Raw genomic sequence first — 12,933 nt, 5'->3', positions numbered from 1 at the left:
TCGAATTTGTGTCACAAGTGAGTTGAAGTTATTCTCCCGTGTTTCCAGTCTTCTCGGATAAGGACAAAAAACCGGAGGTCCCGTCTCTTCAAGCTGCACTACATTAACCTGAACCGAAGGGACGTAAAAGAACCACTGGGGACGCAATAAACCCTCTGGCAGTGACCACCCCCAGTGACAGTGTTTACTAACCAAGGGCCATATGTTAGAAAACTGTATATTCGGTTAAATATGCTACCCTCGATAAACAAAGATTATAAAAGCTTCTTCACATAATCACTGCGAAGAACATCCGGGTACTACCTGTACGTGGTTTGGTCACGTGTGTCTCAGGGTGGAGCTCTATGGATGCATTGCAGGTACGTGACATGCATATTTCTAATACATGCTTATATAATCCCAGATTAAAATCGTATATACTTAGCGCCCCCTTGCTTTCCTCATTATGAAATACTTCTGGAGCCGATTTGTGTAAAAAATTGTGACGAATCCAAAAAAAATGTGAATGGGTTAGAGATCACTTAAGCAAAGCAAATTAAATCCAGTTGAATCACAAATGAATTTAATCAGTATTACAACGTAAAACGGCTTTTCCAATGCTATGCAATATGGTAAATTCTTACGGTCATGATCTCATAACACAATCCCAATTCGCACTATTGTTAACAAAAGTAAGCACTAGCTCCCAAAAACACCAGTTTCCATCGTGAACTCATCAAGCGAGTCAATGAGATTCTTTCAATCAGTTTCATCCTACAAAGTATCAGACATCACCCATGGACGGTTATTTCACCTTTAGGGTATTTAATTGACAAGCCCTTATATAAATTCCTTAACATTCTTTGCATTTCCCAGATGCACTAGGCCCCTTGGGCATGACAAGTTATGAGATTCCTGCCAGCGACATCAAAGTCTCTTCCTACTTGAGAGATCATTGTGTGCCGAGCGATGGCCGCCTTCACGGCAATTATCAAAACTATCAAGCTTGGGTAGCCAATGGCCAGGTTTCTGTTGATCTTCAATTCCTTCAAGTGGATTTTGGGAGGAACCGTTATGTTACTGCTATCGCCACACAAGAACGATTTCAGAATAATCAGTATGTGACGTCATACGCTGTGTCGTACAGCACTACATGTACCACGTGGTCCACCATCAAGGAAGAATCGGGGGCAGACAAGGTACTTGGGTTTTAGCTCAAGGGAGGATACCTAGGGGTGGGAAGATTGGGCTTCCTGTGCCTGTCTATGAGTCTGTTTATTTATTTTGTTATGTTTTTATTAACTATTTCCTAGATATTTCCTGGAAATGCAGCAAGCGACGAGTCAGTTGTCACTAACATGTTACCAGAGATTGTACGAGCCCGCTGTGTTCGTATAAATCCGAAACATTTGCACAACACCTGTCGATGAGAGCAGAGATATACACATTCGTCATACGTAAGTATTTGGGGCAATTTGCAAAAGAGAGACTAAGAGAAAGGTCGAGTAATCACTTTGAAACACTGTAGAATATAGAATCCATCTCCAGTATTTCATTTCGGCCGACATAATCAAAATAAAAAGTCGAATAAAAAGTCAACTGGATTTTTCCAAGGTTTTAGTTATAAGAGGTCAACCTGGTTTACCTGAATATTCGAGTTATTGGAGATCAACTGGGTTTACTAAAGGGTTGGACTTATTAGAGGTCAGCTGGGCTTACCTAAGGGTTCGAGTTATTAGAGGTTAGTTGGGTTTACTCAAGGTTCTAGTTATTAGAGGTCAACTGGGTTTACCCAAGGGTTCGAGTTATTAGAGGTCAACTGGGTTTACCCAAGGGTTTGAGTTATTAGAGGTCAGTTGGGTTTACTCAAGGGTTCTTGTTATTAGAGGCCAACTGGGTTTACTCAAGGGTTCTAGTTATTAGAGTTTAACTGGGTTTACCCAAGGGTTCGAGTTATTAGAGGTCAACTGGGTTTACTCAAGGGTTCGAGTTATTAGAGGTCAACTGGGTTTACTCAAGGGTTGGCGTTCGGCGAACTCATGCTCACGAATTTCAAGCGACAAAATAAATTTTGTCTTCCGTCAGTCAAAAGCCTTAAATAGTTGGCCTACACTTAGATGGTTTCCACTCAATTTTTCATAGAGTGATGAAATGTGAGATGTGTCTATCTTTTAGCCTTAAAGAGTGATCTGATCACTGGTAACCCCGCTCTATCTTCCCTCGCGTCAAATGTGTGGGGTGATAATTTCGTCCCCAAGTATGGAAGAATTCATAGCACGGGAGGAGAGCTATCTTGGTGTGCGCTTTTCGTTTCTTTAGGAGAGCAGCTACCAAGTTTTTTTTGTGTTTTGTCTATTTTAGGGTAATATTTCTTTTCTGAAGCATATTGTAAATCTGCTGTTCAATGTAATTACTTTCAGAGACTCTGGACCAATGCAGTAATTACGTCAATCTTAACGACGACTCCCGTCTTTCCTCGCGCGTGACGTCGTCCGTCTATAACGATAACGCCAACCTAAACGAATCAAACTGGTATCTTTTTACCGGTAAAACTGGCTACTACCGGCTTCCTAACAAGGTGGTGTCCAGAGGTCGGTGCGGTGCCACGGCGCATTGCTGGATGAACGGGACCCACCCAACCGTACAGGAGGGCGTGGTCAAGAGATCGGTCTGTTTCCATGGCAACTCCGGGGTGTGTCAGTTTAGCGTGCCTGTCTATGTGCGTAACTGTTTTAGTTTCTTTGTTTACAAGCTAAAGAAGCTGGTTGAGTCTTGGGATGCAAGATACTGTGCGGACGGTAACTAGGTGAAGGTGGGTTTGTGTATCTGCCTTGACTTTCCTGTTATCTTTAAACCTAGACCTGCCCCTTGTCTGAATGACAATGGATAAGGCAACGTACAGCGAATTAAGTGTATTTATTTGTGAGACCTTTTTACGCAGAAGCCTGTTTTTTTTTTAATAAACGTGTTTCCACTGGTTATTGCTGCCCATTGCCCAACGGGCGATCTTCCACACCTTCCAATACGGTCACGTGATCAAGACGTGTACACTGAACAACGCTAAAACCGCTGAGCAAGCTGAAAAATAGCGCCAGCACAAGCCAGGGTTCAGCTCCGGGCAGGAAGTACTTAGCACCACGAATGGACAGGGCTAGACGCTGGTGTGCGAGATTGATCACAGTCGAATGACAAAACGTTGCCGTCAACCGGCATCGCGACTACGCGACAAGCCCGCATTGTAAGCATGGGTAAAAACAACTGATGCGCCTAGCTGCATATATTAGCCACTGCATAACTTTAGGCTAATGCTGCATTCACACCAAAACCATGTTTAGTTAAACAAGGTTTTTGCCTGATAACTTGCAAAGTTTCTCATTGTGTTGAATGCTTACTAGCTAAATGATCACTTAGTAACATGTACAGCACAGTCTATTTAGTTTTGTTCTTGGTTCTGCCAGTCTTAGGAGGTTGGGATTTTAAACCAGTCTAATTTAACCACCTTTAAACTGGTTTAAGTGCTGGTGTGAATACGGTATTAGAAGCGGTGGTTAATATATGCAGCTGGGCACTTTAGTGGTTTTTACCCACGCTTACATGGGGGATTGTCGCTTAGTCGCGGCCGGTTCCCGACAACGTTTAGACAATCGACTGTATACTACTCAAGACTACTGATGTTTTATGTACTGATGGTTTATACGCTGATGTGTTGTACATATGCAAAGTGCGAGATAAGAGCGCCACATTCCGTAAGTCTATGTTTACACCTCATTGGCACGGTTACGTTTGCATAGAATATAAGGGCTTGAATGCGAGGAGTAAAAAATGAAGAATATTGATATTTTGTTGCAGTTCATCAAAGATAGTAATACGAAGAAGAACGACAACATAATCCAAATTGTAATTTAGAAAAAAATAACTAATAACATTTGGCCCTCGTATCGGATAATATGCGTTTCTTCAATCACATCCATCTACAGAATACAAGAAGCCAATCTTTGTGTAAACAAAAGCATCAAAATATGTAAGTTACAAGGAAAATGTTTACCTAAAGTATAATTACCGAATATAATACCAAAGAACCCGTTAATGAACACAGTACTGATCCCACTACACGGTCGACAGTCCGGCTAAGAAGTGTCCGTGAAAAAGGCATGGAATGAAAATGCACCCTGGCTTGTCAAAAATGTATGTGTGAATAATAAAAATTTGATTGGGCATAACAATTACAGCATAAGTTAAGCATAAAACAGATTTTAGTGTTAAGACTTTTTTTTGTAATATGGCTTATGAGAAAAAGGTATGGTTGCATGCTGAGTTAGAATGTAATTGCTCAACACAGATCAGACGCAATTATCTTATCTTACTTGTTAAGTCTTCTCATTGTTGTGCAATCGGTAATCAGGTCCCACTTCGAAATGCGTTGCGCCCTTTAAGAGAAGTGCATGAACGGAAAACCTCAAATCGAATGTAAAGTACTGGATGCCAAAATGCACATTATTTTAGTCGTTGCCCAACCGCCAAGATGGCAACAACTCCTTAACGAGCGCCAACAACAGAAGAAAAGACTGTATCGGACCTAGAGGGAGGGTTTAGGGGGTTAAACCCCCCCCCCCTTTGGGCTGCCAGAAAGCCAAATGTAACAAAAACATTACCCCCTCCCCCCTGAGTCACTGAGCCAGCTCCCCCTTTTAGCGAAAAGCTAGATCCGCCCCTGAGAGAGAGATACACCCTAGTGCCTCGTGCCCTGTTTGTGTTTAGCCGTGTGACTATGGATTGCCAATGTTAGATATGTTACGTTTCCCAAGTGGTTCCTTAGCGCCCCTTAAATTCATTGTAGCTTGATAGCTTCATGAGCTTTCTTATGAATTTTTGAAAACTTATCCGTGTACATCCCTCTTTATATCACCTATTCCGTACCATCGGAGAACTACAGTTTCATAGTCCAACCAAACCTCATGTGCTATCAGCCGCTTCGTTTGCAACACCAATACTACCACTAATACACACGTCGGCATAACTTGGAGGAGATTCCTCCGCTTCTTTCCCGAGTCCAAAATCCAGCTCCACGACATCCAGTCGCTTCTTCCTATTATGGACATCGTCGTCCTGGCCATAGCCTTTTTGGAATAAGTACAAATAAGGCGGGGGGCCCGCGGAATTCCTCACACTACTACTCTTTACCTCCTCTAGGAGATCATCTGGAATGTCAACAGAAATGTTATCAGCCTGATAAGACTGTTCGGGATTCCCGCGAGTTACGGGATTATTACGTCTTCTACGCCGACGTCTTTTGAATCGACACAGGCAAGATACCAAACAACAGCATAGAAGGATTAGCAATATTGTGCCACTAATAATCATTTGGGTCGATTTTGAGATGTTTTCTTGGCATGAGTTGCTTACACAACGGCTCCCGTATGCGCATTCTTGGTCTGATATGCAAGCTGATATCTTGGTCCAAAACAAGATCATCAGAAGCAAAAGTAATTGCCAATGGAAAGCCAAATGTTTGAGTATCCTGCTAAGTGCCATTCTGTGCTGCCTTGGAGTTTAGGGTGACTTTGGCTTGTGCTTAGAGCATTTTTGTGCGTTGTCGTCTGAGGATGATATCATTTATTATACTCCAAACTCATGCAACCATGACTGTTTCGTCACGATACGCATTTATCCATAAATTCATTGATTAATGTCGGCTGGGTATAAGAAAATTTGCCAAACTGACATCTTTCTGTGAATTGAAAATATTTGCCAACGTCTTAGCTTTTGTGTTATAATAAACGGGCTATTGGAGAAAAAAAAACTAACTTTCAAAATAATACCAACGACGGTAGGCTTGATTAATATAACGTATTTGATAAGAAATAACTTGCACGCCTGAATGGAAGTGACAAGCATTGTACTGCCGAAAATTGATGAATAACATTTTAGATTCGTAAACTTAATTAAGACAAAAAAATGTTTAGAGAGCACCATAGTATTTGTCACCCTCTGATTTCCTTAAAAGCTCATAAAGACCCCATCTCTATTATTTCTAATAAAACTTTATCTAATATCAGCCTTCCTTTTTTACATTCTTCTGAAAATGACCAGTAGGGGCGTAGATGTAGTTAAAAGACACCACGTAGGCTCAAACATTACCCTGGTCTCTTCCCATCTTCGTAAAAATCTCTTCTCAATACCAACAAACTTGTCTACATGCGCTTGTCTTAAAACATCCTTTCCGTGTGTTTGCACCACTGGACGGGCCCAAACAAGAGCAGTTCCATTTACTGGCTTTAAATTTTGTCGGCATTCTCTTTCGGCGGAGTTCGAGGCGTACAGGATACTGTTCTTTAATGTTTCGAGGCTCTCTTGTTGTAGAATCAGCTTCGCGGTACTGCAAAAAGTGTCAAATCAAATTAGAACAAGATTAGAAAATATATTACTAACGCTTGCGATGTTGATCGTTGCTTTTCCATTTGCGATAAACGCAAAGTTGTGGCTACTTACAGTTTTTGGCCAATGGAGGAGTTCAGAATGACGAGCAAGGTAATTATCGATTGCAATCAAGAGACCATGATGTAAGAGAACGAATCCCCCGTATTAGGGTATGTTCCAATGATGACGTCCGTGGAAGCTATTTTTAGAACAAGCAGTTATTTTTAGAAACGCCTCTGATTGGTTACGCTCACGTTTCCTAGCAACATGAGTCAAACGCGCGATCACATCTTGAGCGATGTGAACCGGAAGAGGCTGTTATGGAAATCTTTTTGACCGAAAACCATCCTTTTTTACAAACGCTGTGAAAATGATCTTCCATAGAGTACGCTGGTTCCAATCAACCGTTTCTCGGACATTAAAATGCATAGAGTGCGTGATTTTAGGCACAGGGATCAACTTCCCCAGTAAGTAAAACAACAATCAATCATAAATCTGTGTTTACAACACACAATTCTGTTTCAATTCCAATTTAATGATAAAGATATATCCAGAACTTAATACCATTATATTCACACCAATATTGTGGTCATTAAGGCAGGTATTTCACAAATAAAAGATTTCAAGTCTCCATAATGAAGTAAATCTTATTCTGTTGTCAAGGGTTTCTTGAGTGACATGATTTCTGAACATTTGCGTGAAGAATTGAAGTTCATTCATCTAAAAATATTGTAAATCATAGAAAAATAAAGGCCTTCTTGTATTTAAATACATAACATAGACTGAGAATGCCCAAATAAAAGATTTCAAGTCTCCATAATGAAGTAAATCTTATTCCGTTGTCAAGGGTTTCTTGAGTGACATGATTTCTGAACATTTGCGTGAAGAATTGAAGTTCATTCATCTAAAAATATTGTAAATCATAGAAAAATAAAGGCCTTCTTGTATTTAAATACATAACATAGACTGAGAATGCCTAAGTTTTCCATCTCACCGAATTGAAGAGAAAAAGAACTTTCTAGGAGTCAGCCTGATGCATCTTGAATGAACTCCGAATTCGCTGTCTCCCCGACGTCTTCCCGTTTAATTATTTATATAACAGTTAGATAACATAAGATAACTTAACAGATACCAGGACACCATCCTACAAGTAGCATTGTAATCATGAGCTATGAGAAGCAGCTAAAAGGATGCGAACGAAGTCAAGAAGTGCAGAGGGAAAAAAATTGTGAAAATGTACTATAGCTCGCTGGGTGCCCGTAACCAAATATGGCGCGATGAGCCATATATGGATGGTATGATTGACAACCTCGCGCAATCTAAAAATAGCTTTTATGGACGGTATCATGGGCCACGGGGATACGTTCTCTTATATAATGGTCTTTTGTTGCAATTTCATGTTTCTTGAAAGGTATTTTCTCTTGGTGAATATATCGTGTTGTTGCTTAAGTCAGCTTGTTTGTGTGAGCTACCAAAATGTCCAGACATTTTTAAAGACCGCCAAAACAAATCTATTCTAATTTTGAACAATGGTCCTGAACCAGTGAACCAGGAATCAATTAAACAAGCAAACAATAAGCGCATACGCCGGGGTATTTTCTTGCTTGAGACAAAAGAAAGTGTGAAAAGTGAACCAGAAATCAATTAAACAAGCAAAGAATAAGCGCAAACACCGCGGTATTTCCTTGCTTGAGACAAAAGGAAGTGTGAAAAGTAAACCAGGAATCAATTTAACAAGCAAACAATAAGCGCAAACACCGCTGTATTTTCTTCCTTGAGACAAAAAAAAGTGTGAACATTGTTGGTGTTTGGCGGGTGTTTATTTTTTTATGGTTCAGGACAGTTTGACAAAATTTATGAATTTAGAAAAAAACATGGAGCCTTTCGATCTCCCTCATAGTATTCAGGGTGCCAGTACCACTAGACCAAATGGGAACTTCATGGAGTTGAACATTAATCTTGGCAAAATTCTGCATTTCTGCGCTTTAGAGGAATCAATAAAAATACAACTTTCCCACACCGGGAATAGAACCCGGGCCACGGCGGTGAGAGCGCCGGATCCTAACCACTAGACCATATGGGAATTTCAGTTAGTTGAAGATCTTTTTTGCCCAAATTTATCTCTGCGTTGTAAAGAAATCAAGAAAAATACAACTTTCCACACCGGGAAGCGAACCCGGGCCACGGCGGTGAGAGCGCCGGATCCTAACCACTAGACCATACGGGAATTTCATATAGTTGAAGATCTATTTTGCCCAAATTTGTCTCTGCGTTGTAAAGAAATCAAGAAAAATACAACTTTCCCACACCGGGAATCTAACCCGGGCCACGGCGGTGAGAGCGCGGGATCCTAACCACTAGACCATATGGGAAGTTCATATAGTTGAAGATCTGTTTTGCCCAAATTTATCTCTGCGTTGTAAAGAAATCAAGAAAAATACAACTTTCCGACACAGGGAATCAAACCCAGGCCAAGGCGGTGAGAGCGCCGGATCCTAACTACTAGACCATATGGGAATTTCATATAGTTGAAGATCTATTTTGCCCAAATTCAACTTTCCCTCACCGGGAATCAAACCCGGGTCACGTCGGTGAGAGCGCCGGATCCTAACCGCTATACCATATGGGAATTTCATATACTTGAAGATCTATTTTGCCCAAATTTATCTCTGCGTTGTAAAGAAATCAAGAAAAATACAACTTTCCCACACCGGGAACCGAACCCGGGCAACGGCGGTGAGAGCGCCGGATCTTAACCCCTAGACCATATGGGAATTTCAGGTGGTTGAAGATCTTTTTTGCCCAAATTTATCTCTGCGTAGTAGAGAAATCAAGAAAAATACAACTTTCCCACACCGGGAATCGAAACCGGATAACGTCGGTGAGAGCGCCGGATCCTAACCACTAGACAATATGGGAATTTCATATAGTTGAAGATCTATTTGCACAAATTTATCTCTGCGTTGTAAAGAAATCAATAAAAATACAACTTTCCCACAACGGGAATCGAACCCGGGCCACGGCGGTGAGAGCGCCGGATCCTAACCACTAGACCATACGGGAATTTCATATAGTTAAAGATCTATTTTGCCCAAATTTGTCTCTGCGTTGTAAAGAAATCAAGAAAAATACAACTTTCCCACACCGGGAATCTAACCCGGGCCACGGCGGTGAGAGCGCGGGATCCTAACCACTAGACCATATGGGAAGTTCATATAGTTGAAGATCTTTTTTGCCCAAATTTATCTCTGCGTTGTAAAGAAATCAAGAAAAATACAACTTTCCCACACCGGGAATCGAGCCCCGGCCACGGCGGTGAGAGCGACGGATCCTAACCACTAGACCATATGGGAATTTCATATAGTTGAAGATCTATTTTGGCCAAATGTATCCCTGCGTTGTAAAGAAATCAAGAAAAATACATCTTTCCCACACCGGGAATCGAACCAGGGCCACGGCGATGAGAGCGCCGGATCCTAACGACTAGATCATATGGGAATTTTTATGTAGTTGACATTAACTTTTGCTGGACATTCCTAACCACTACACCATATGTTTAGGGCATGTAGTCATCCACCGGCTGATCTAACTCGATTCAATAATACATATTACAGCACTTTTTCTGAAACTTGACGTTTTTCTTTCAAGAAAGCGATTCAATGGAGATACAACACACAAGACATTTTTTCAGGACATTTTATTTAACAACATTCCATATCGTTCTGACTTTGTACATATTCTAAGTTGTGACGTATACTTTAGAAGGAGATAGGATACAATTATTTTTTCTCTGAGATATATTCAATTAGCGCACACAATTCGCAACAGCAACCAATTTCTTGCACTCGCTACACTTGATGTCACAACACCAGACAAACTTACATTTACATTTGCTACTTCTGACGGCTAACTTTTTCTCCACTCGAAAATCACAAGACGTACACATCTGAATGCACTCCAAGTAATTTGGGCTATCGCTGCTACATTCTCGACCTAGCACACCGGTTGACCCTTTCTTTGTGTCGCGGTGACAGTAGTCTGGAGAGGGTTTTAGGAAGACCAGGCTGCGACGGGCTTTTTTGGTCAGCGGTGCAAACACACGGGAAGGAAGTTTCAAAACAAGCTTGTTGGTATGCAGACGGACTTTTTGAGCTTCTTGGTACTTTGCTTTAAGGTAGTCTCCTATTTCGGAAAACAGTGGCAGTGTTTTCCAGCAGCTTTTGCTCGAACATCCGCCGGACACGGCGTGGCACTTGCACTGTTGCTTTAAAGTCTTCTTAACATCCTAAAGAAAAGAAAAAAAAAATCCGTAAGCTTTAATGAATACATTTAAACACCACCGATTAAACCCCTTTATATATATCATGTAACTGTTTGAGTTATGGCAGCATTCCTATTACACTTACTTTGCGCCCAACAGCGTTGTTGTGCAAATGGATGACCGCTCTGGCCTTGCGCTTGTCCACATGGCGGGCGTTTAGGAAGTGTTTGGAAAGCACTTCACCAAACTTGACATTGTCGTTGCACCCCCGCCATTCTCCAGCTTGGCCCGTCTGTCGCACACACGCGCAATTCCTAAAGATGCCTCTCCTACAGTCCCTGGTTAAGAAATACGTGACGGCTGCGGCATTTATACTGTGTACGAAGGCTGTCTCTCTGTTAGCTGTGAATGCAAGAAAACAATCCTATTAGATATGCATTTAGATAACACACATTAACACTTAAAGAAGAACATGTTATATTTTTCGGCTCTCTTGTTGTAGAATCAGCTTCGCGGTACTGCAAAAGTGTCAAATCGAATTAAAAGAAGATTAGAGAAAATATATCACTAACGCGTGCGCTGTTCGATCATTGCTTTTCCTATTTGCGATAAACGCAACGTTGGTGCTACTTCCATTTTTTGGCCAGTGGAGGAGTTGAGAATGACGAGATAGGTAATTATCAATTGCAATTTCATATTTTTTGAAAAGTATTTTCTCTTGGTGAATATATCGTGTTGTTGCTTAAGTCAGCTTGTTTGTGTGAGCTACCAAAATGTCCAGACATTTATAAAGACCGCCAAAACAAATCTATTTTAATTCTGAACAATGGTCCTGAACCAGTGAACCAGGAATCAATTAAACAAGCAAACAATAAGCGCATACGCCAGGGTATTTTTTCGCTTGAGACAAAAGAAAGTGTGAAAAGTGAAGCAGGAATCAATTAAACAAGCAAACAATAAGCGCAAACACCGCGGTATTTTCTTGCTTGAGACAAAAGAAAGTGTGAAAAGTGAAGCAGGAATCAATTAAACAAGCAAACAATAAGCGCAAACACCGCGGTATTTTCTTGCTTGAGACAAAAGAAAGTGTGAAAAGTAAAATAGGAATCAATTTAACAAGCAAACAATAAGCGCATACGCCAGGGTATTTTTTTGCTTGTGACAAAAGAAAGTGTGAAAAGTGAAGCAGGAATCAATTAAACAAGCAAAGAATAAGCGCAAACACCGCGGTATTTTCTTGCTTGAGACAAAAGAAAGTGTGAAAAGTAAAATAGGAATCAATTTAACAAGCAAACAATAAGCGCAAACACCGCGGTATTTTTTTGCTTGAGACAAAAAAAAGTGTGAAAATTGATAGTGTTTAGCGGGTGTTTATTTTGTTATGGTTCAGGACAGTTTGACAAAATTTATGAATTTAGAAAAAAACATGGAGCCTTTCGATCTCCCTCATAGTATTCAGGGTGCCAGTACCACTAGACCATATGGGAACTTCATTGAGTTGAACATTAATCTTAGCAAAATTTATCTCTGCGCTTTAGAGGAATCAATAAAAATACAACTTTCCCACACCGGGAATCGAGCCCCGGCCACGGCGGTGAGAGCGACGGATCCTAACCACTAGACCATATGGGAATTTCATATAGTTGAAGATCTATTTTGGCCAAATGTATCCCTGCGTTGTAAAGAAATCAAGAAAAATACATCTTTCCCACACCGGGAATCGAACCAGGGCCACGGCGATGAGAGCGCCGGATCCTAACGACTAGACCATATGGGAACTTCATATAGTTGAAGATCTATTTTGCCCAAATTTATCTCTGCGGTGTAAAGAAATCAAGAAAAATACATCTTTCCCACACCAGGAATCGAAACCGGGCCACGGCGGTGAGAGCGCCGGATCCTAACCACTAGATCATATGGGAATTTTTATGTAGTTGACATTAACTTTTGCTGGACATTCCTAACCACTACACCATATGTTTAGGGCATGTAGTCATCCACCGGCTGATCTAACTCGATTCAATAATACATATTACAGCACTTTTTCTGAAACTTGACGTTTTTCTTTCAAGAAAGCGCTTCAATGGAGATACAACACACAAGACATTTTTTCAGGACATTTTATTTACAACATTCCATATCGTTCTGACTATGTACATATTCTAAGTTGTGACGTATACTTTAGAAGGAGATAGGATACAATTATTTTTTCTCTGAGATATATTCAATTAGCGCACACATTTCGCAACAGCAACCAATTTCTTGCACTCGCATTT

The 12,933-nt window shown here is 40.8% G+C and overlaps 1 protein-coding gene, 1 long non-coding RNA gene and 6 other non-coding genes across 8 annotated transcripts; 1 reads left to right on the top strand and 7 right to left on the bottom strand.

The window, feature by feature from the left end:
* The first annotated feature begins 181 nt into the window (after positions 1-181).
* Positions 182-2,958, top strand: LOC5509531. The gene is made up of 4 exons (XR_007314020.1): positions 182-359; positions 856-1,178; positions 1,293-1,436; positions 2,400-2,958. It is a non-coding gene; the product is annotated as an uncharacterized LOC5509531 (transcript).
* A 900-nt stretch (positions 2,959-3,858) lies between these two features.
* LOC116616365 lies at positions 3,859-6,844 on the bottom strand. Its single transcript, XR_004295330.2, has 2 exons — positions 6,469-6,844; positions 3,859-6,355 (listed from the first exon to the last, which is right to left on the bottom strand). It is a non-coding gene; the product is annotated as an uncharacterized LOC116616365 (long non-coding RNA).
* Positions 6,845-8,407: 1,563 nt separating this feature from the next.
* On the bottom strand, positions 8,408-8,479 carry Trnae-cuc. Its single transcript has one exon. It is a non-coding gene; the product is annotated as a tRNA-Glu (tRNA).
* A 72-nt stretch (positions 8,480-8,551) lies between these two features.
* On the bottom strand, positions 8,552-8,623 carry Trnae-cuc. Its single transcript has one exon. It is a non-coding gene; the product is annotated as a tRNA-Glu (tRNA).
* A 73-nt stretch (positions 8,624-8,696) lies between these two features.
* On the bottom strand, positions 8,697-8,768 carry Trnae-cuc. The gene has a single exon. It is a non-coding gene; the product is annotated as a tRNA-Glu (tRNA).
* Positions 8,769-9,387: 619 nt separating this feature from the next.
* On the bottom strand, positions 9,388-9,459 carry Trnae-cuc. The gene has a single exon. It is a non-coding gene; the product is annotated as a tRNA-Glu (tRNA).
* A 73-nt stretch (positions 9,460-9,532) lies between these two features.
* Trnae-cuc lies at positions 9,533-9,604 on the bottom strand. The gene has a single exon. It is a non-coding gene; the product is annotated as a tRNA-Glu (tRNA).
* A 496-nt stretch (positions 9,605-10,100) lies between these two features.
* Positions 10,101-11,429, bottom strand: LOC5500036 (protein Wnt-8b). Its single transcript, XM_048733476.1, has 3 exons — positions 11,230-11,429; positions 10,803-11,059; positions 10,101-10,681 (listed from the first exon to the last, which is right to left on the bottom strand). Exons 1-3 carry the CDS (start codon positions 11,351-11,353, stop codon positions 10,202-10,204), a joined length of 861 nt encoding a protein of 286 aa, XP_048589433.1. The 5' UTR covers positions 11,354-11,429; the 3' UTR covers positions 10,101-10,201.
* Positions 11,430-12,933: the final 1,504 nt, after the last annotated feature.

The sequence above is a fragment of the Nematostella vectensis genome, chromosome 10 (assembly GCF_932526225.1).
Source record: "Nematostella vectensis chromosome 10, jaNemVect1.1, whole genome shotgun sequence".
NCBI lineage: Eukaryota > Metazoa > Cnidaria > Anthozoa > Actiniaria > Edwardsiidae > Nematostella > Nematostella vectensis.
The sequence above is the reverse complement of the archived record's forward strand: the minus strand, read 5'-3'. Positions and strand labels throughout refer to the sequence as shown.